Raw genomic sequence first — 24,762 nt, 5'->3', positions numbered from 1 at the left:
TTATAATTTAAAAACTTCCTTAGTACACTGGGTATGTTCTAAGGTTGTGCACTTAAGGAAAAGAGTGCAGACAAAGCCACCTCAAGGTTGCAGATGACTTAAAGGTCTTGCAAACGGGAATGGGGCAGTTAATTTCCTCTTTTTTCATTCCTTTATCTAAGTTTCATTTAAGTTTATGGAATCTAGTGGCCCGTGCATGACTGAAGGGAGACAATGCAGCACTTGGTACAGGCTGCATAAAACCAAGATGTGAAATGGCTGATCTGCTGCAGACCAGGACAGGCAAATGTCAGCAGGAGTACTGGAGACCTGTAATGAGTGGAGTCCCTCAGGGATCAGTTTTGGGACCAGTCTTGTTTAACATCTTCGTCGCTGACATGGACAGTGGGATTGAGTGCGCCCTCAGCAAGTTTGCCGATGACACCAAGCTGTGTGGTTCGGCTGATACACTGGAAGGAAGGAACGCCATCCAGAGGGACCTTGACACGCTTGTGAGGTGGGCTGATGCCAACCTCATGAAGTTTAACCATGACAAGTGCAAGGCCCTACACCTGGGATGGAGCAATCCCAGACACAGCTACAGGCTGGGCAGAGAGGAGATTCAGAGCAGCCCTGCAGAGAAGGACTTGGGGGTGCTGGTCGATGAGAATATGAACATGAGCCAGCAGTGTGTGCTCACAGCCCAGAAAGCCAAGTGTATACCGGGCTGCATCAAAAGGAGCGTGACCAGCGGGTCAAAGGAGGTGATCCTGCCCCTTTATTCTGCTCTCGTGAGACCTCACTTGGAGTATTGCATGCAGTTCTGGTGTCCTCAACATAAAAAGGACACGGAACTGTTGGAACAAGTCTAGAGGAGGGCCACGAGAATGATCAGGGGACAGGAGCACCTCCTGTATGAAGACAGGCTGAGAAAGTTGGGGCTGTTCAGCCTGGAGAAGAGAAGGCTCCGTGGAGACCTCATAGCAGCCTTCCAGTATCTGAAGGGGGCCTATAGAGATGCTGGGGATGGACTCTTCATTAGGGACTGTAGTGATAGGACAAGGGGTGATGGGTTAAAACTTGAACAGGGGAAGTTTAGATTGGATAAGGAGGAAATTCTTTCCTGTTAGGGTGGTGAGACACTGGAATAGGTTGCCCAAGGAGGTTGTGAATGCTCCATCCCTGGCAGTGTTCAAGGCCGGGCTGAACAAGGCCTTGGGTGATATGGCAGGGGGCTGGAACTTGATGATGTTAAGGTCATTTCCAACCCTAACTATGCTATGATTCTATGATTCTATTCTATGATTCTACTGTGAAACCCTGCAGCAGAGTATGCCATTTCCTGGAAGAAAAAAATACTTTAAATTGAGGACAACTGTTTCTGAAGGCAAAGGCTGCACAGCACAATCTGCCAGTAGTATTATTAGATGGTCATGAACAGGTGACAACATTCATAAAATGCTAAGAAGTAGCACTTCTTGTCCAAATTAAATACAACTCTATAAAAAATGTCACACTCATCTCTTGCTACCTAAACCTTTAATCTTTTCACCTCATAATACAAAGAAATCTTTCGGTTTTTTTTACTATAAACATTTGATTATCCTAGTAACTACTGTGATAGAAGCAAGTTGATTTTATACGCTTAAGACCGTTACAACTATACGACTGTCAATTATCAAATCCCTTCACTTTTCTTATCCAAGTTACTTTCAGGAGCAAATACAGGACAATTGCAGGGAAGACTGAAAATAAAAATAAATCATGTATTTGTCTTTCTGGTTTTGAACTTTTAAGTGTTACAGATAGAACAATAATGCTGCATTTCTTCTAGAGTTTACCTCATTGTAACATTCAAAGCCACTGTTGAGTTTGACAATTCAGAAAAGATTTCAGAAAAAAAACGTTTAGGTGTGAATGCTTAACAAAAAGGGTAGTGGGTTTAGTGGATAAGGTTAGTGCTTATAACACCATCACTCCAATTTCAGCACTAACAAGCCCCATGTTGAAATTCACACCAAAATTTTGTATTATAGCACTTGACAAACCGAAACAAAACAAACCAGCCTGCAGAACAAACCTCAGCAGGTTGTATTTATATTTCCAAATGACTGTTGTTTCCAAAACCAGATATTCAAACTATTTCTGAAGGATCAAGATCATTAACAACTGTGTTTTGAGCTAGCTGGACACACCTCAGTAAGGCAATAAAGCTCTCTACTTGCCCTTACACAATCTGCTTAGTGTCCTCCATGCTTTGTCTGGCAAAAGCACAAAAGCAAGAGAACTGTTTTGTCCACCGTTCACTCATTTTAGTCAGAGCTACCACAGAAAAGAGACTGTATCCTAAAATTGAAGCGACAATTACTTCTCTTAGTGAGCTCCTTATTTGTATCAAGATGGCATAAAAAATTTCGTTCTTGAAACTTAATGTTCTTTACCAGGACAATAAAATATATTTCTTAAACCTTAAGAAATGTTAGTGCATAGAGAAGCTGTTACCTTGGTGCAGGTTATCTTCATACTATGCAGTCTGTCAAGTGATTCCTGCGGATTACCTAGGTACTGAGGAAGCTCGGCATGTAAAATTCGCATGGAGAAAGGAACCATGGAACCTAAAAACATAATTAATTTTATTAAATGTGATCGCTATAGTGATCAGTTTATGATTTGCCTACGTTATACATGGTATTTTGTACTAGTGTGTATAACACAAAGTTCATTTAATCTTCATATCTTTTTATTCTCCTAATGAAAGATATGGAAAATTAAAAAAGCAGCAAACTTCTTCTCAGCTATAATGTGACATATTGTAAAATGTTTTCAATAGGTAAACACAAACGTAACGACAATCAACAAGGCAAGAAAAAGGTGCACCTAATTCAAATTTTCAAAACCAAGCTGCACACAGAAGTACGTTTCATTAAAGATTTTTATAAACTAATTAAATCAAAGGATTAAAACAACAGAAGTTTACGCAGGTTGCAGCTACAACATTAGTCCTAACTTTTATAATTCTGCATATTTTACAATCAATGCAGAAGAAATAAAATTACACTGCTGGTCTTAAAAGCATGTTTGCAAAAAAGTTATATAACTGGGGCATGAAAAACCACATCTATGTAAACCTTTTCCATATAAAGCTGATATGAAGGGCCCCTATACTACAGAAGAAAAAACAACAACCAAACAGAAATCAACATAAGTCAAAAGAAATAAAACATAAAAACAGTACAATGGAGAAAAATACTACTACTATAATAGACACATATAACAATATATCAAGTCCTCTGGTAACTTAAAATACATTACAAAATATTTTGTTTTGTTTTTCTACAAATATCATAGCTTTGTGTCCATTATGGTGCGCAGAGAATCCTCCATTGCTCTAACGATGACTTTTAGTCTGAGTTTTACTCCATCAATGTTAGCTCTTCCATGAAGAGTTACCAGATTATACTGTGAGACTTACTCTTCATAAAGATGACGTATTTTTTGTATCTTCTCGCTTATTGAAAACATCAAAGAACAGGGAAAGAATTTTAAGCAGTATTTGGGGAGATAAAGAAATACCTTCCTTTTCATGTTAGTTTACTTCCATCTTTAGTATAGTATTTACCAAAGACCAAATCCTCTAGGTTTATGAGCATCCTGACTGATTTCAAGGGCAGTTTTCAGGAGCTTCAGAGAATCCTAGTGTATGCAACATCCTGCTTTCAGACAACTGCGTATCCTGATACACAGACAATACTACTGAACATAAACTAAATGCTACCATCAAGAACGAATCAGAGGTAGCATAATTGCGGAAACAGGCCTTGCTGCAGTCCCAATATTTCAATATATTTGCTCACTTCAGACATATTCTAAACGGATTTCCCTCTCAAGCCACCTCTTAGAATCAAGCCACCTCTTAGAATCAGAATGGTTGGAAGGGACCTGAAAGATCACCTAGTTTCAGTCCCCCTGCCATTGGCAAGGACACTTTCCACTAGACTAGGTTGCTCAAAGCCCCATTCAACCTGGCCTCTTGCCCCATCTTTTCCCAAAAATAGGACTCAGAAGCTTTTTAGAAAGACTTCTGCACCTGTTTTTAACAGGCTTGCATATCAAAGATGTAAATGCTATATACAATGAGTCACTGCTTCTAGACATTTTTTAAAGGTTCACAAAATTTTAATCACAGAACTTACTAATTAAGACCTGCAGAGTAAGTCCCTTATATCTACATAAGTTCTCTTTTGCCACTGCAAACTGTTCCCCATGGCTTATATGACTGCTGTGTTTCTGTAACAGATGTACAGAGGAGTTTCATGCATCATCATAAGTGGAACAGGGATTAAGAAAACAAAACTACCTTTAAAAATCTAGTAAGAGAAGCATGAAAAGTTACTTAACCAGTAATAAGAGATGTGAAATGCTTTATGTATGTATCTTGACACATGCTACTTATGTACCTAGTATGACTCAAGTGAAGATGCACAGTCAGAGTGCGAGGAGTGAACAACAATTAAAAGGAACATGTAAATAATACAAGAGTAATTCCATACCACACCACTGCAAAAAATTGCTTTGCAGGCACATTGCGAAGTTAAGAACCTGTACTGCAAACTTACAGAAGCAAATGTGACCTGCAGCTGGTTCCACCTCTACAGCCCCTCTGGTGACCACGTTCGAACTCCACCTTTCATTAGTCATCTTGCAAAAAAATTTAAGCAGTGCCTAAAATCAGCTGGTTTGGTACTGTTCTTTTGGAGAACATAGCCTTAATTTACTGCTAACCCATGAACCACGCACCTACTGCTGCACTCAAGAGGATTTCTAAAGCAAAGGCAAAAAGAGGAAAACTTTTGTCCATAAGCAAAGCTTTGAAATATCTGAAATATAGCACAAAAGTAACCTAAAGATTTAACAGCATTTTTGCTAAAGACTGTGTTCTAATATTTTCAACTCTGAACAAGTTTGTATCATTACATTCTCTTGTAAAATGCAGCAAAAGGTCAACTCAAGAAATACTCATACAGAAACCCTGAATTGGTAAGAGAACAGCTCAGTGTACAGATAGATGCGTATTTAATGGAGCACAGATGAAACATCTTACATTATCAATTTTAATTAAACTGATTTGTAAAATGCTTTTGGGGATTCCATTTTTGAAATTACTGATCTTACATATTGCTGAATGAAGCCACACTATTATAATCCATTTGAGGGGAAAGAATAATCCATTACCAATCTACACTGTCATAAGTGGTATCAGAGGATGTCGGAATTATGAATACAACTGCAGGCTAACTTAGACTCCGTGAAAATCTGATTTATGTGCTATCGCGACTAAGATCTTAGATGTAAAGCATTCAGAACTGTGCTACTTCAAAAGTTACTTTATTAACACATTATTTCTCAACCACTTAGTATTTCCTTCATACCATGTGACCAAAATGCATTCCAGTGTGATCCTAAGCAAGTACATCAAGTGTGATGACAGATGTATCACACAAAACCAGAAGAAAGCTGGCCCATGGTGTAAGGGTAGTCAGTGTAGTGACTTTTCAAACCAGAAATTATATTAATATTTCACACAGGATGATCTAAAACTCTAGCATCTGTTTCTTCTCTTTCCTTTTGAAATTCATGACAAAATTAGTATCCTGCAAGAAATTTTACTGTAAGCATCCAGTATATCCATCCATTAAATTTCTGTTACTTACTGCTTACTAAACAGGCTGCTAACTTTACTTAAAACCTCAGAAACACCAACTATTTCTGCCTTCTTCCTCAGTTTCCTTGTAATCCTTCTGAATAGCAGCAGTTTTTTGTTAAGGGAGCACAAAATGGTACATGTGGTATCACAAAAGCATGCTAACTGAGGAAAATGGAAGAGAATGGAAAAAGTGGAAAAGAATTAAAATAAAAAAATGGAAAAGCTTTTACCACTGGTAAGGCTGTCTTACCACTTCACGTAAACAGTATTTTGTAACAAGTCAAATCAGATGAGCAAATTGCTCATAAGAAAACTGCAGCACTTATCCAAGCCACTCATCCAAACGTATTCCTTACATACTGGTTTTAAAAAGGGAAAGAAACTTTGTGATTTTTAGTTAAGTACATTTTCCCGTAAGTAAACTTCTTTTTAGTTAAGTGTTATGAGGTATGGATAATATATCTAATTCAGTTCCTACATTAATAAACAGATTTTCTGGTGCTACTTGAAGTGCTAATACAATTTAGGTAACACTTCTCAGGAAGAAATACATGGCAGTAATAGAAAACACATGTAAAGGTACCTGTTTGCCAAAATATTAACCCCTGGTTAACAGCTGGGTAACAACTGACGACACCCACTCCCCGAGTTCTCTACTACTGTACTGCCTCCAGTAGACAAAACTCACATCTATGGTTTTCTCAATCTAAGAAAATGGAACAATGATCTCTGAATTTGTCTGAAATAGAATTTGTCAAGAAAGGGCCTGACAGAAGCAAAAGCAAGTTACCAAAAATCTTTCCACAGGGTGGATGGTTATGAAACCTTGTTCTCAGAGGACCCAGCAAAGTGACCTGTGCGTGCACCATGATGGAAAAGAACACTGTGAGCACATCAGGTTTGAAATGTGGCCCTGCAGAGAGCTTCATGGGGTGAATGGGAGATGAAAAAGGGAAAGGCAAACCACAATATGACTCGTGTGAATCTTCAAAGCTACATCAGTTCACAGATAAAAAGGTAAAAGGTAAAAATTAGAGAATTACGGAAAGTGCTTGGAACAGTTAACTCTGAGCTCAGAAAGGATTTTGCTCTAAATAACAGGACACACATTTGCTGTTCTATGACATCACAGTATCATGTTGTATCAGAGGCACATCACAGGCTTTTTCAGCTGAAAGAACAACAGTGCAGAGGAGCGCATCCCTGTTGCTAAAAATATAACAGAAAAAGGATTTGCACGCAAATTTACAAAAGCACCTCTTCCACACTGTCTTGCAAGACAGAAGTTTAGCCTTCTGATAAGTACTCCTTACATTGCCTAGGTTAAGAAGAAAACAATTGGGAAGAGGTAAATAACATTTGCTGATGACTCCAGTAAATCAATAATAATAGTGTTATGAAGGTCTGAAAAGCAGGCTGTAGAATTCACAGTACACAATTTCATTAAAAACCAGATTAACAACAGGAATAAAGCCCCTATACTTGCCTCAATAAACACAGTTACACTGGGAGGGGTGGAAGAAGAAGACAACAAAAAAACTCCCCAAACCCAAGAAAGCAAGATTGACTACATGCACACTAAGCTGTAACAGAGATATAAGTGCTGCTGCTTTGATTGACATTATATTTTCTGGAAGGTTTCACCTACTTGCTTACTACTACGCCACACATTTAAGACACACAGCGTAACACGTATTTCTTTGCAACAGGTTCCTATACAAGTAGGTATATAATTTCCTGTAATATACCACTAGGGATAAAGGAATTTTATATAAACACTGGATTTTGGCATGTGTTCCCTTTGGCAAACCTGTTTGGAATCAAACCTACATCCTCCATTATATTTCACTCGGTATTGAATTTAGGAAGGCAACATGTCGAGCAGCATATCCTGTAATTAAAATGTTTACTTAAGAACACAGGAAAATGGATTTTGCTCTCTACTTCATATTTAGATTTCTAAAGATGCAATGCCCTCTGACATGGGAAAACCATGTCAACTAAACTTAGACGATTTCAACAACAGGCAGTACCCTACAATTACTGTTCTGTATTGAAATTTTAAGTTAAATAAGTCTTATTCTAGCTTGTTATTTTACAGTTGACCTCTGTTGCTCCTCTTTAGGGGTTTCATAATAATGTTATTTATAAAAAATTCATAATGGAAAAATGGTTTAAGACAATTCTTTTCTTCGCTATCATTTCTAAACACAGTGGGTAACTTTTTCCAAAGAATATGACTTTTGATTGTAACTTTGGCATGAATTAATCTCATTCATATATATATATATATATATTATCAGCATACAAAAGGCAAAACTAAAGTGAAAAAGGTGTGCTGAAAGGAAAATGGATACTCCAAAAGTATGGGAACAGATGGAATAGATAGTAAGATCAGGTAGAATTTTCTAAGACCACAGATTTCAGTTTCTATATCTTTATGAACAGCTGCACATTTTCATAACTGTCATAACATAAACATCACCTCATGTCAATCAAATTCAAACTGCAGCCCTCATCTGCAGCCCTTTTAGAGCAGAAGACAATTCCAATGGCCAGATATTTCATCTTTGTATTTTCTTGTTGCAAAATCAGTAACCAGAAATGCTTTCTGATCTGCCTTCTACAGCTTATTCAACAAATCTTAAAATACCAAAAAACAGCAGCAGAACAAATTATTATTTACTGAAAACATAAAGTGGGGTCTTATAACAGTAAGAACCAGCAAAAGAGAGAAACAAACCCTTCCTTCACTGGGTAAAAGAAAAACACAGAAAATACAGTGTCAGGAAGACATTCTGCTTTATTCATGCATATATACACAGGGATGTATATCCTTGCATTTATACGCACATACACACTTTTAGATACTTTTGCAACAGTGTATTCATATAATTTATAAGGAGATTTTTTAAACTGATAATTCAGTAGTAGCTTTGATTCCAAATCTCACTGTCAATTAGAAGCACACTTAAAATAAAATCCAGCTTCAACAGACCAGTTTCCAACCTTTTATTACTTTCATTGCAGAGAGACTGAGGAAGAGGTACAGACCTGAATGTTTGTAATCACTGAAAGAAAAGGGTTTGAAAATTTTGTCTGAAATTGCATATTTCTATATACTTCACAATTTAACTGCATGTGACCTAAGAACACAGATACTGTGACTCAAGATTTGGTTTTGAAAGGTTTCAAAATTTCAGTAACCTGGAGTTACCTGCACTGAAGCAAGAAAAACGTAACAGAAATGAAAAAAAACCCTTCAACAACTGCCATACCACAAAAACATCACTGCAAATCTTACCAGTAGTAAGGCAGATCATAGAAGTGAGCTACTTGTTCACTTTTAAGAAGTACTACATAAAGCTGGTACTGTCTACAGTGAGACTACATAGCCTTGAGAAAAAAGGCACAATTAATGATTTTTGCAGCACTCTATCCTCTTAAAATTATACATATAATTTCTTAGACTAAAATATAAGTTCATAAAAAATTGTATTTGTAAGTCTGACAACCCTAAGTAGCCAACTGGAAACAACACTTGAGTGGCGTTTATTCAAGTGGTATTAGTTGATTTCATAGGTAGAAGGTGGCTCTAAAGAAACAGAACAGATAGCAAATTTAAAGAGACAACAGAGGTACATAGTACTGTAAATAATAACTGGCAAACCAGTTCCTCTAAAGGCTTTAATACCTTTTTTACTGTCTCCACAGAATGGAGAACTCTTTCGACCAGCTGTCAAGACTGAAGCAGTGTAACATGGGGGTGATAAGTTGCTCAAAGCCTCTTCCAATCTGGCCTTGAACACTTCCAGAGATGGGGCATCCATAATTTCTCTGGGCAACCTGTTCCACTATCTCACCACCCTCAAACAATGATAAGAATATAACAATTGTAAGTCAAAGTTTTTTTTTTTTCTTCTGTTTTCCTGCAAGATTTATTAACAGATAGGAGCTCCCTATATCCTATAATTCCTTTAGTCTATGCATTTCTTATCTATTTTTTTACCTTGATTATGCCCTTTTGCCTCCCCACACACAACTATTTTAATTTTTTCCCCACACCACTTCCCATCCTGCCACAGTTCTCCCACTAACCAAAAGATGAGGATGAAAAAAAACTAAAGGGCATTTAATTTATAGCATCATCCAAAACCACGCTGATAAGAAAGGAAAGGAAGGTTCAGCAAAGCTGCCTCCTACTAGCATAGACAAACAGCAGAGAAGAGAAGAAAGGACTGGCCAAACATCACTGCAGAAGAACCATTATGAAAGCGGTTTACTATGAAAGCACACAGGAGATTAATATCCCCAACCCATGCCTGTCATAGGCATAGGCTGATACTTATAAGAAGGACCAAGCTTCAGTGAGCAGGTAGACCCTGGAGCTGTGCCCAGTCCTCCACACTACATGCAGTCCAGATGTGCCTTCTGTGGGTATTCGAGAAAAATTCTGGATGAGCACTTTCACAGTAAGCACAGTGTCTCTGTGTCAGCACACATATGACAAGTCTCCTATTACATTCTTTTCCTATTTTATGAGCTTATTCAATGTGATAATAGTAATTTATTACATTTCACCTTAGACATCAGCACTGAAAATCTGTTTACAATGTGAGTTTCAGTACCAGTTCCAGACCAGGTAGGACAGGATTCCTTTACGGGGATCTGAATTTCAAAGCTGAATAGATGAAACGAATTAAGAGCACTGCTTAAGTAAATAAGGACGCATAAAAAATAAAATCTCATACATCCATGTATTTTTGTACCAATTTCTTAATGTATTTCTGCTAAAACTTCTAACTACAGTGGATATTAATAAAGTGATAAAATTAATACAGACCTGGTGAAATATGCTAAAACAATAATGTGCTGTCTAGACTTGCACTACTTTGAGAGAAATATATGGGTTTTATATATTATGTATATATACATATATTTTTAACTGTCACTATCCATCTGAAAGTGTCGGCCTATTGCAACACATTAGTGTATCCCTGTGGTCACACTAGAGCCATGCTTTAAAAAACCCAACACTTGTGCTACTTCATGAGAAGGTGTACAGTATGAAATCAGTTTCTACAGCACATACAAATAAATATTTAACAATATGTTCCTTATTTAGGCACTTGCCACCAGACAACAAAAGACTGATTTCATGGTAGAAAAGTACAGGTGATGCTGTATCATCACAAGAATGAAAACGGGAAAGGAAAAAGAAAAAAAAAACCCAAGCCAATAAACCTCTGGTAAGGGGAATAAAAGTCCTATTTTCACTTATGTATAGGGTTGTTTTTCTTTGTTTGTTTGTGTTTTTTTTTTTCCCTTTGTAATTCAAAATAAATTATTCTCAAATCTTGTAGCTTTATAACACCGATTTTTGTATCATTAACTTTTCTATAACTTATTGGTCTAATAACCAGAAACAAGATCAAATTCTCTCATAAAAGAATGAAATAGCATTTAATGTTCCATTTTAATCATTGGCTCTCACTCTTTCAGAAACACATCAGCATTACCAATGGGAAGGATACCTCAGGTTAGCCAATCTATCACCTGAGACAGTTTACTAAGTATCATGAGGAACACAGAAACAAACAGTATGATTAGAATAGTAAAGATAAAGACAGAAGCTTAAAAAAAATAATGAAGAAATAAAATCCTGAAAGCCATTAGTCATGAGAATGGTGACGAACATTCAGACTTATGTACCTCACAGTACAACAGAGATACGCAGGAAGCAACTTCCTGATTTAAGTACAGACCTACCAGAAGACAAAAAAATTGTATATGAAAATCAGACTTTGCTTGCAGATGAATTTAGAAAAAATAAGTGTGCAACTGAACAATTTAAAGATTTCATTAGAAAATGATTATTGTGTGCTCTCTGCCCCATGTCAAACATGAATGATCAAAGAGGAACTTAGCTAATTTCATTGTCTGATAGAGCAATCCCAGCAGATTCCACCCCCCAGATGGTGCACACCTACAGGCAATGGAGATGACTGAAGAGACCATAGAAATCAGGCAAGGAAGATTTCAGAAAGATTAGATCTTAGAGCTATGAAGATGACAACACTAGGGGGACCCTCGCACAACTCTGAAGCCTTGGGAGAGCTTCAGAAGAAAATTAAGATTATTGTGTTGGCCATGTTAAGATAAATTAATGGGAAAACCATCTCCTACTCCTCATACAATGACTTGGAATTTACTTTAAATTCTTTGAGGTATATTTGTCAGAGATTAATGGATGAGGGACTATCCTCACTGCTGCTCAGGTATATATGATTTCCTTGCTTCAAGCATAGAAAACACAGAGAACTTTCTAATTCATTACATTTCTTGTTATATTTTGAATACAAAGAAATTATACAAAATATTAATGTTTTACAATTAATGTGTACATTATATCTATACTCTCATTTACTAAATTGATTTTTAAGTGCTTACTCCATTTATATACCATGAATCAAAATTAAAGTGTTGAAAAAAAGCTGTTCCTTTTATGCTTGTTACACCACAAAATGATATGTAAAATTACCAAACAGCAGTGAATTGTGTATTCATACTAATACAATCAAAGTACATGAATGATGATCTCTATGTATTTTATTATTTAAATTAGCTGGTTAAGGATGCACGTATACTAAATTCCTTTATCCACAATTCAGCACTGTGTAATTTAATGCTAGCCAGAAGATAATTGCTTGTTCTTTCTTACATCCCTGCAAACAACATCTCTCTCTCCTCAAAAGTACATAAGGAAGGTTTGATAGCTCTTCCTTCATCTTCATCACATTGTATTGATATGAGATAGCTACAACCAGCAGGTCAGCTCCATGCAACCTTGACTGTATTTTCCTTAGAGATGATCAGATTATGATTCCAGTTCATGTGTTCAACTGTTAAAAATGACCTGAGGAACATAATAATGAAATACAGTATTTTCCCTATGCTCACCTTTTTACCATAGATACCTTTATAATTTGTATGAAACAGCTGCACTGGCTGAGTGGTTGCTGTAAAGAGAGATTGGATCAAAAGCTCAGTCACAGGACAGGCTCCTGCAACAGCTAGCTAGACTGCCCAGAACTGCTGCTATCTGTATGCTCTGTGGCACGAGGACTGAAATACCTCAAATACTGACATGACCTTGTGAGGATTTTTTCCTTAAACACAATAACTTTTTTAATACTGAAAAAAGATGTGGAAATATGCATATGGCCTGGGGAAGACTACTTCTCCTGAGCAGCAGTGCATCATGGGCACAGCTGCCAAAAGATGACCAAATCCAAAGAGCTGCCCAAACTAACGACCAAAACTCTCTCTTAGAAATAATAAGGTTCCTCCTCAGTGGATTGAATGTATTCAAGATAAAAGAGGAATTTTTTGCCTGTGTTCGCCTGGAAGATGGTAAGTAAAGTCAGAAGGACTTGTTCCAGGCAGTCCATATTAGCCTTGCTGGCTACAGCAGATCTGCATCACTTCACAGATGAAATAGTCTTGTGCAAGAGATTGATCATTCTTGACACCAACTTTCTTTCCTCAGCAACCTGAAAATCTCAGTATCTTTTTAGGTTACTCCACTGAGACTTCCAGCATCTTATGTAAAATAGACTGTATTCTTTTTCAGAGAGGGCACTGCCTATTTCAATTGTTAAAATTTTATTATACATTGTGGTTCGAATAAGAAAGCCAAAAAACAGTATGATCACTCGATGATGTACTTGCATCAGAGTATTTTATTTCTAAATAACAGATCCAGAAAAAAATAATTTTTAAAATAGCCTGAACAGGTGTGAAATTGCTCTTAAGAAAAGCAACTTTTCAAATCCAGACTCCTGCAGCACTAGAATACCCTGGCTAATAGGTTAACTTATGGGTTATAGGTAACATATGGTTAAACTTATGGGCTATTTGAAGCAAGTAGGGAAGTAGTGCACTTGAAATTCAAGACAAACTGCTTATGAAGAATTGTGGCTGGTCAATTACTAAGTAAATAATATTACATATAACTAGTATTTTTTATTAAGAAAAATTATTAAATTAGCTCTATTTTTTTTTTAAATCCTACAGTCCAGGAAACATAAAATAACACCTGCATTACCTTGTGTGCATGGACACATGAATGCTAAAAATAACATAATGACAGTACCTGGAAAAATGTAAGAGGAAAAGCTTATATATTCTCTTTCCACAAACTCATTGCCTTTCACAACATGATTCTAGCTAAAATGAACTATTAAAGCCTGGCTTTCTTAAAAATCACAATACCCTAGAAATAAACTAGTTTATTATATTTACTTCTTAAAAACATTCATCTTTCAAATCAATGCTGTATCAGTATCAGGAAATACACCGCCTACCTATACTGTGATGGAATAATTTTACCCCTTATTGTTACTCCTTATTGATACCTCCATAACACAAACAATGCTTTAACATAGAAATCAATCATGTTCTTCAGGGGGAAAACATTCAAAGATCACAAATGCTCTAGAATTAAAAAAAAAACTGAACCCATTATTTTATAATGGCTGTCAAAAATGAAAAGGAAAAATCAAGTATCTTACCTTTTCGTCCAGGATATACATGAGGGTAATACTCATAATAAAGGTCAGGCTGGTCTAAATTTCCAAATGGTTCAAATTCCATTTCTGCATTTTGGAATAGATTCAGTTTTACCAGCAGTGCCAGTCTCACAAACCACAGCTAAAAATAAATACATATGAAAAGGAAGAAAAGACAAGTTCTGTTATTAGCTTCAATAACAAGGTAATCAAACACAATTTCAACTTTTCATTTATTTCTGATAAAGTTCAGTAAAGAGTGTGTCACTAACTGATAATAATGAGGACCATATTTACATGCTTTCATTGAATACTTTTAACAAGATTATTAAAACAAGACATAGAGGACTGATATTTTAATTGTTTGTAAAGGTATTGAGATTTTGAAGTTTAAAAGTTTTGAAGTTTAAAAACTAGTTTGTTATTGCAAATTAGAATATCTAAGTTGAGTTAGCATGTAAGAATTATCAAACTGTTTTTAACTTTCTTCCAATTTTATGCAATTTTAAAAAACTGTTATGATTTTGGTAGCATTCCATGAGCACTACAGTTACTAGGGCCAGAACCATACTGTCATCAGGTCACATTTTGTTCAGTAAAATGGTTGCACTGTTTCATGATCCTTCATTAATTTATTATTGCCTTATCACAAAACATACTTCTAACATTTGAAATCTTATTACAATGTTTACAGTCTAGATAGTGTCCATGAACTTCAGCAAAATGAATCTTCCAAAATAGCATGACATATTTCTCTTTACTAGTGTGACTACCTTTAAAAAGTGACTATTTTTTTAAGTGAAGACCTACTTTACATAAGCAAACAGAAAAAGTGACTTATTAAAATGCTTTAATAAACTCCGTTTTGGGGCAAAAATTACAAAAAGAAGTTTGATCATGTTAAAAAAATATGTTAATGTGAATATTGTTGAAAAAAAATGACAAGGGTGTATCTTTAAACGTACCTGTAAAGAATCTGTTGTATGGTTAGTAGGCAGTCCACTTTTTTTATAGCCTTGACCATGGGCAGTTAGAAGCCTCCCACACAAGTCAACTGCTGCCCTCCAGTTTTTACTGCTCTGGGAAGAAGAAAAGTGTAAGTAGCAAAATCATAAAGGCCCTAAAATGCACAACTGCTTATTTTGCCCGAAGCAACCACAGGTTCCCATCAGTAATAATGACAAGGTCAGGAGAGCTGGCCGGTGAGAAGCAGAATATCATTTGTCAAAGCTGCACATCTAATTAGGCAGAAAGGGAAATCAAGCATTAATATTATCAGATCGCTAAATCAAAAGGATATGCACAGCACCATATAGAATTCTAAACTTAAAGCTATATCATGTTTGCTCATATACTTGAGTATACTATAATGTCCACAATTTCGTTTTCTCCTTAAAAGGACAATAAGAATTGCTGGCCATATTTCAATAATCACATCCAAGTTCCTCTACTGTTATAAAGTATTTAATGCCTATTCCTACCTCACTGATTTCAGTAGTTCAGATTATAACCCCTAGTACAGTTTATTTAATGAAAATAGACTTTGCTAACATTGCAAAGAACACAGAATTCCTACCAAGATCAAAGAACAAGAAACAATATAATGCAGCAATCAATAAATTCAGAACAATAGCAACTGCTTCACCTATAAAATGTAAACATCTGAATTTCCACTGCATGACTAACTTCAAATATTCAATACATTTTTTTAATTCATTAAAAAAACCCAACATTCCTACTTAAAAAAGTCAAACTACCTTGTCATATTGTCATTCTACTAATGTTTCTGCCTTGAATATGCTAATGAAGCCACGTGTATAGGTGCCACTACCAAAAACTTAAAACACAGACTGATGTTTCTCAGGTTTTAAGCGATCATACTTCTTTATCTCACAGAAGAGTTTTTCAGGAGACATGTATGTAGCAGGTCATCATAATATGTCTTGTTCCTGAAAGTAATATTTTTTTCATATAGTTTCTTAAATACATTTAAAAAAATTATAAACATTATGATAAAAGAAAACCGTCACACTGTCTGGCAAGATGGAAAGGAATAGAATGCATTTATATATGCCTCCAAAGTTCAGAGACTCATCTTGAATTGGTATTTTATTAAATTCTCCCCAGTGTTTAGAGTCTAGAAAACTTGTCAGTAAAGCAAACAATTATATAGAAAAAAACAGTAGTAAGAGCTGAAGTTTTCATACTCTTTAGCCCCCAGTTTGAGATCACCATGCACTAACAACCTCACCTCTCTCCCTTGCATTGTGAAATCCCAGATAAAAATTTAAGATCCACCTGAGAATGCAGAAGTCAGCTGTCAGCAAGTCCATGAAGCAGTACAGCAGCTTCTGAGATGCCTATGCACTTATAGAAGAGCAGGAATTGATAATGCATTTATAACATCTTTCAACATATAGCTGCGTCAACTTAGAAAAGCAGAAAGACATTGACTTGGTTTATGTGAAATTTATTCCTCTTCTGCAGTGACAAATTAATTTCTTACTAATCCTTAGAACAGAAGCATACATGGACTCTAAAAACAACTTTTTTTCCCAAGTCAGAGTTAGGATCCAGAAATAATAATGGAGCATTTGTGACAAACTTGGGTGCTACAATTTTTAAATTTCTGTTTCAGACATGGACAAAAAATATTTTTCCTTTATAGAACAAGACTGGCAGGAGAAGTAAGTGTGATATTCATTGTAAAAACAGTCTTTGCTGGAAAATGAAACATAATATTCATCATGATTTCCAGATTACAGATGCCTGCTGGTCATGGAGCATAATTCTCTGTGGAAACTTAATAGAAGGCTGCTGGCAGGGCAGTGTAACCTATTTTGAAATTAGCAGGACACATTATTGTCTCTGGCAAATTGTACCAGACTTACTGTTGCCAGAGTTGCCAGTCCACCAGAAATCTTTACTCAGTTATTTCTAACACCCCACAAAACCTTGCAGGTTAAGCATATTCACAATTCCTGTGGTCTACAGCTGCGCAGTCCTAACAGTCGAAGCCCCTTGCTCCTGAAAGTAACAAGGATGTATTTTGTTTGTAAGTCATAAGTAGAAGTTCAAAGTAAATATGGATACTACAGCTTCAGATATAGAATAAGAAATACTGAAGAATATTCTCAAAGAATAAAATAATTATACTGTGATGATCAGGACATGGTCATTTGTGTAAAAACATTATTTTCTCCTAAAAGTAAAGCTGCAATTGTGTGAGAACATTATTTTCTCCTAAAGAAAATACTCTCAAGGGATTACTGCCAAATAGCTCACTGATACCATATCAGCCTGGCAGAAGAGAATTTCTCTCCACACATGACACTCACAAGTTGGGTTTTTTTTTCCCCACAGAAAGTATAAAGCTGTTCTTTTAATGAAGCCACCAGCTTGTGTGACTTCTGTGTGTTTTACACACTACTAGTACAGATGATTAACTTGTGAAGGGATTTTATTTTTTAGTCCAAATAACGTAACTCAAAAAAACCCCCACCAAGAAACAAATTAAAAACCCCAATCGTTTAGGACACACACCAAAGCCAGGACAAGCAGATTAGCCAACCAATAGACAATGTGTTGCATTATTCCTTGCAGAACTCTGGTTTTCACAAAATCAGAAGAGGTCCCAGGGGAGTTTTACACTGGGAAATCTGCAGGGAAAACTACATAGCAAACCAGGTTTCAAATTAAAAGGATTTCTTCTCTTCTTTAGGAACGACAGAACTAGCCTAATATATTTTTATCTTTTTAGTGAACTTAAGATGAGATATAAATACAATGACCATAGGTTTAAATAAAAAACACAGACAGTATTTCCAGGATTTTGTCAGACTATTATCCCACAGAAGTAGGAACTAAAAGTTTAGCGTAGCTTGAAGTGATAAGACTTGTGTGCTACAGAGTACAAAGCTCCTCCCTTCCTTTTTTTTTCCCTCTTTCCAGTGACAGCTTACCTTGCACACAAATATGTGTTGTTTTTTGAAACAAATATAGTATGTTTACTATCTTACTGCTTCTCTTGATTTGACCTCCAACCTAATCAAATACTGTATCTGCAGCTTTAAGAGACAAAAATTAGTGTAAGGTGATCAACACTCAAATCCTGATTTTACTTTCTTACTTACCACCATTTTCAAAAGAAGAACCTGAATAAGGCTATTGTGATCTCCTTTTATTAAAAACAACAAAACAGCCTAAAATAATTTGAAATGGAGTCAACAATTAGTTACAAATTCTGATAAGTTCACATTTAAAGACATGGAAGTGCTTCTAGTCCATTTGGTCAAAGTAAGTAACTGAGGTATTTAATACATTCCAATGCCTTCAAATAAGCTTATTTTCTACAAAGAGAGATGATTGGGAGGAATGGGATGCAGTGGAAAAGAAATCTAGTGACTAAAAATAGAATGGTATTAGTTCAACTACAAGAACAGCACTGAAGATGTTGTATTGTTTAGATTCAGAAATCAAGAAAAGTTCCAATTGAGTAAATGACCCAATACAAGCCAAAGAATAACTGGCTGGAAAAACATTTTTTACATTTCTTCTTTTTCTAATAAAGTGTCATAAGAACTTCAATTATTGCAGTTTGCAATATATCTGAAAGACTGTTACTGTTTTATTGTGATGATATTCACTGATATGGACTGAAAAAAGTAGTACCAAATAGCTGAATACCACTGTCTCACATACACAACTGTTCCTTGGAAGCCTCCTCATGCTCCAATTTTGCTTGACTTTTTTTTTTTTTTTAAAGAATCATAAAACTGGATCTTAGACATGTGATTGCAGAAATGTCCACATTTATCCTTTGTATACAATATTGCATGTTGTTTTCCTGAATGAAAGAAGTGCCGCTCAGGTGATGTAACAAATACGGCTAACACCCAGGTGGAATTCTTCTGTCAAGCGAAGAGAGCTATGCAGACTGGATGTCTACAGAAAACATGTTTAATGAAAAGGGAACTCACCTGATACATTAAGCCAATTTGTAACTTTATTCAGTCTCTCAGGAAAACAATTTTGACTCAGAGGTAAGCTGCTGAAATTTTATCCGATAAACTGATGCTTTTTAGTATAGAATGGCAACCTCTCCCACAAGCCCCCAGTTACTGTTTGTGCTACATGTGTCTCCCATCTCCTCGCAAATTGGCTGCAAAAATGTTGAAAATTAATCACTGATTTAGAAATAAAGTGCCCTGCCCCCAATTTTTGAGGATAATTTTGCAACACTAAAGTGAACACATACACCATACCACTGCATCCAAGTTTGTTGTATTTGAAAATATATGGAACAGCACAGCATTAATCATGTGCAAAAGTACAGTATATGATTTTTTTTTTTTAAGTAGACTTAAAGGGAGTCATTAACTCTACATGTAACACCATTAAAGTGATTAAAATGTCCTCCTCCACTAGCTGTGACATTTTTCTCCCCTGTAAATTACATTGGTAGAGTACTTCCACATCAGTTAAGAAAATGTAGTTAGTAACCCTTTCCTGGTCCAGTAGCTTTATGAAATGATTCCATACTTAGGGCAAACATTGTGTATTTATAGTGGCAAGATCCAGTAGTCTTTTTTTAGGTATGGTATTATCAAAGACATAATTTCCCCATGGCTGCAAACACCTTATGACTCAAATTATCAGAAATGCCGCTAGTGAGAAATACTGTGCTATTTGTTCAAATGAAAAACCATTAATCTAAAAAATGGAATAACTGGAACCAACCTAATTGCAGCTTGCACCTTGTATGTATAATTTTTATTTGCTGCTGTAAAACAAAGCAACATTGTGAAGATAAACAAGCTCTTGCTTACATTTATTTGCTCTAGAGGTAGATGCATATTCCTATACCACACTAATAAAACTTTTCAGAAACTGACAACTCAGATTTTCTGTGTTCAGTTGAAAAAAAACCACAACACTTAGCTTCTACAGATGTGTAACCCTATTTACAAGTTATCACTTCTATGATAAGCACACAGATTTATGGACTTACTTTGCTGGACCACTCCAGCACTCCCATATTGCTTAAAAGCCTCAAAGTTGTAAAATTAGTTCTACTGCACAATCTCCTCACCATTACCCTACCAGTACAGCATTTACAATTCACTGTTACCCACTCCACAGGAGAAACTTAAAATGTGAAATCACAGCTGTCCAATCAACCACCTATCTATCTTTGGGTTACTGCTACAAATCTCACTCAAATCAACTAGCTCAAATTCATGCTGAACAAACAATTTTATTAGCTGAGTTTAACACTAAGTTAAGTTCCTGGTGAGCAACTACTTGTCTTAGAAATGATGCTGCTGTTGGTTGTCTCATCAGAAAAGGTGCACATTTGGAAGTTCAGCTTACTACCTTCCTGATACCCTTTGTTGTTTGACAGCTAATTGTAATTAAGGAAACTTTTGCAGACTGTTTGCACTACAATCCCCCAAAAAAGGACTTCTGTCTCCAACATTCTTTGCTTAAAGCACTAACTTCATCTTATCCACTATCAATTAAATTACAACACAACACAGAATTGTTTTTTAACTTGTACGAGTAAATGTTTTTTACTGGAACTTTGATAAGGCAGATGAGAAGTTACTACTCAAGGATGCACACTAGAATAAATTTAACACTATTTTGTGACTCTGGCAAACTAGTATCTGCATCTTAAGTTTTAATCTAGGAAGTATTGGCAATATATGCAAGAATCATATCACTAAACAGGGATCAGATAGCTTGTAACATCAGAATAATAGAAAAGGTAAACCACAATAATTAACAGGGAAAGTCATGTAACTTTACAATAGAATCTCTTGAGTTCTGTACAGTGATAATAAAAAGATGTTAGCTTCCATTGGAAGAGATTCTGAAAAGAGCTCCCAGGATTATTATGAAGACATCCATGATGAGATGACTACAGAAGAGTTTCTTTTGCCTTTAAAAAAAAATATCTGAAAAGTGGAACTGTCTCTACTGTCTACCCACACAAAGTAGCAGTGGAGAGGAAGCAAATACTAAGAAGAGAAAATGACTTAAAAAGCAACATGAGAGCAAAACACTTAAACTGTTGTAAACAACTTTGATTAGAAAAAAGATTTTGAGAGTGGATTGATTAGAATTTCTTTGATTAACCACCAAAGGAATGAAGTTTTGGAATAGCCTTTGAAAGTAGCAGCAATGTATTTGTTAAAACAGCCAAATACACTAACAGACGTTATTAACCAATAGAACAGAGAAGTTTCAGACTTGCAGCTGAAGACCTGTGGCATGAAGATTTGGGATACTGATCAGCCACTGAGCACACTTTTCCTATCCACATAGGATTAAAACAGTAGCCAGACATAAATGAAGCAGTTTTCTCTGGACTAGGAAGGCTTGGAATACTGTTGGGTTTTTTTACGTTTCAGCTGCCATTGGTGTCTTCCTACAGCAAATGACGGTTCTTAAGATTTTCAGATAGGATCTCAGATTTACACATCAAATTTAGATGTGATTGGTAACTGTACGGATTAGATTTCCTTTGCCTTAATAGTTCAGACATCACCTCACATGTAAACACCTGAATAATAGGTATCAGTCTGAAGCTGAAGTTTATCCTAATTCTATGCATTTCTCTTCTGTACTGAGGACCTATTTGGAACAGACTTCCACGTTGCTGTCCACCACTGCAAGTGATTGAACTGGGTGACAGAAACTATCTCATTAATACTCATTTCACATGGATACCAAACAGCTAAGGAAAAAAATAAAATCTTAACTTTGTGGAAATTGCACAGCAGTATTTCTAACTTTCACTATTTTTTTATTTTACCAGATGTTAATATTGCCTGTAAGTGGTCCTTTTTAGTCTAGGAAGTAGTGTCAATATACTAAACAGGGATCAGACAACTTGTAATATCAGAATAATAGAAAGGGTAAACCTTATCTATGAAAAGACAGTCATTGAACATATTTTGGCTGGAATCCACTCATAAGGAAACAAAAATGCTAACAGAGCTGCTAACAGAGCACTGACTATAAGTCATTCTGGCCTACTGTGTATGGAAAAAGCATACATCTTTTTAATTAATATTGTCTAGCATGGGATTTTAATGTTTCTAAGTCTGAAATACCTTTTAACTTTAAGATTGTTGCCAATTTGAAATAAATTTTCCACATTAAGGATTTCAGAAAAAAACCCAACAATATTTGCAAGGAAAAAAGTACCCCAAAGCTTATTCTAATAATAAATAGCTCTGCAAACCCCCCAAAATAGTTGTATTGCATATTTAAGAGCAACCAGCAGCTAATGACTAGAAGCCTTGAAAACTGACAAACATCCTGACTTCTACCTGAGTGGCTGCAACCCTATAAAAAACCCAAACCCCTTCTAATAAGAGAATTAAAAAAAAAAAAAAAATAAAAAAAAAAAATCTGATACAGGTAGAAAAAACAAAATATGACAGCTGCAGATTGCCTCCTTCTATCTTTGCTTTGATACTAGAAGCCTTGACGCTGCTCCTCCGAAGCTTAAGAGCACACGCAAAGCTAAAACAGCAACAGTGGTAGCATTCTATTTAAGATGATCTGTAGCGCAGAATAACATTTGGCATGGACACAGATACAAGGCTGAACAGAAAAACCTTTCCTATACATCAAAAATCCTCTTCTGGAAGAGGGAAACGAAGCGCAGCAAAAAGCTTCTCCTACTTTGACACTAACAGAGACAAGATTTCTTTCTTACCAAGACTTTTTTCCCCTCTAAACTCTCAAATTAGGGACAACATTGAGATGAATAGAAAGATATCTATCTTCACAATGGAGATCACAAGATAAAAATTCTAAAATTACCTCTGAATTTCTGTAACAGTGCTTACAGACCATCTAGAGTTTTCCTAACATGACAAAAAAAAGTCTCCTTTGGAGTTTGTATGTAACACAAATCAAAAAGATGTTAAATATAAAATACAGACTGTCATCCATTTTTTCAAAACCGAAATGAGCCTAAAATATTTAGACATTTCAACAAGTTAAGTAGGGCTCGGTCATGTAATAGTTGTTTCAAACAGGATCACAGTGGTTGAAATAACATGGCAAGGTTCACAAGGCTGTTATGTGTAACAATTTACGGGTCTGAAATATTAACATTAAGGATAAGAAATTAAAAATAGAAAATTAAGTTTTCATTTGGAAGTAATTTAGTTTAGTTTTCCTGTACTAAAGTGAAAAATTAAACTGTTGAAATTACCACATCAGCTTGCTTACCATTTACAATGACTGGTATGTCTTACCTTCTGTATCTTACATGCAGATACAGAAAAAAAGTGATTAAAATCTGTTTTGCAACCATTTACATTACATAAAAATTAACAGCTGATAAAATTCACAGTAACTTGAAATTGCTTTTTCTCTAACTTTTGCATATTAAAAAAATATTTACTATGGCACTTAAAACCAAATATTTAAATCCCAGTGTCATTCCACGAAAAACTCTTGTACTTTGGCTGGTACTTATACAGAATCATGAACAGACTGATATGTAGGTTTTTTCAGTTTCTCCTCACAGTCAGTAATTCCCAATTATCTTGAGGGAAGCTTGGTATTTAACATATACTGAATTATGAAGACTGTTACTTACAATTAGCTGTTTCAAGCCTACAAATGACTGTTCTACGGAGTTGGCATTTAAAACTTGTCTCTTCACTGCAGCTTGCTCCCCCAAGAAGCGAACCATTAAGTCTTTTACCGCATCTCCCTTGGTGTTCATGGAACAGAAAAAGAAGAAACATAAAAAAAACCACTTTTAAACATTATTTTAGTGAAATAAAACGTTGAATTAAAGTTGAGCAACATAGTTCTTTCCCCTTGAGGAATGCTTATTTTCCAGTATTTTTTGTGTGTAATGAATCATAGAATGGTTAGGGTTGGAAAGGACCTTAAGATCAAATGTATATATGTTTACAGCATCATAATGAAAACTTCTAGATTTACTCCACATTATTTGCTATATTATTTTTTTCAATGTTTAGATTTCTGTTAGCATAGAGACATTCAGGCTTATTTGCTCTCATTATTATCCTTCAAAGATCTGACAAAATACTCCTTAAAGATGTAAAAACCAGTAAGTTTTATGTGCTTTCAAATGGATATTAATGTTGAAAGGTGTAACCTACTGATGGAAGATAAACATGCACATTAGCAGCCGTAAGTAGCCACCAAAAAGCTTTAAGAGACTGTAAACCCAAGTGAACAGCATATTTTAACACGTATGCTTAATTTCAAAAGAATTAACTAGAGAAATCATTGCCTTGGAGAAATCAGGTTTTCTGAGCTCAATAACTTCAGACTTGAGACTAGTTAAGACACAGATGTTTGAACAGATTTCTAAAGACAGACAAGCTTAATTCTAGATTTTACAATATGAAGCAGTTAAGAGGAAGAGTGTCCAAATCCAGGTTCTCTTCCAGCTTTGCTAGCACCAAAATGAGTAACTGATATGATGCCCCTTGTGCCTAAATTCCC

At 35.6% G+C, this 24,762-nt stretch overlaps 1 protein-coding gene across 4 annotated transcripts in view; it reads right to left on the bottom strand.

Annotated features, from left to right (window-relative positions):
- The window catches only part of TRAPPC12 (trafficking protein particle complex subunit 12), a 56,706-nt gene that overhangs the window by 27,197 nt on the left and 4,747 nt on the right, over positions 1–24,762 (bottom strand). For 3 of the 4 annotated variants that reach the window (XM_061357608.1, XM_061357609.1, XM_061357605.1), the window contains exons 2-5: positions 23,879–23,995; positions 15,219–15,332; positions 14,257–14,395; positions 2,482–2,594 (exon numbers count right to left, since the gene is read on the bottom strand). In XM_061357608.1, coding sequence (XP_061213592.1) covers positions 2,482–2,594; positions 14,257–14,395; positions 15,219–15,332; positions 23,879–23,995 — 483 coding nt within the window. The remainder of the gene's footprint in view (positions 1–2,481; positions 2,595–14,256; positions 14,396–15,218; positions 15,333–23,878; positions 23,996–24,762) is intronic. The other variant, XM_061357607.1, reaches the window with a different exon arrangement.

Source organism: Neopsephotus bourkii, unplaced genomic scaffold, assembly GCF_033783945.1.
Source record: "Neopsephotus bourkii isolate Nb327-2 ecotype Australia unplaced genomic scaffold, CSIRO-AGI_Nbou_v1 NB_908, whole genome shotgun sequence".
Lineage (NCBI taxonomy): Eukaryota > Metazoa > Chordata > Aves > Psittaciformes > Psittacidae > Neopsephotus > Neopsephotus bourkii.
The sequence above is the reverse complement of the archived record's forward strand: the minus strand, read 5'-3'. Positions and strand labels throughout refer to the sequence as shown.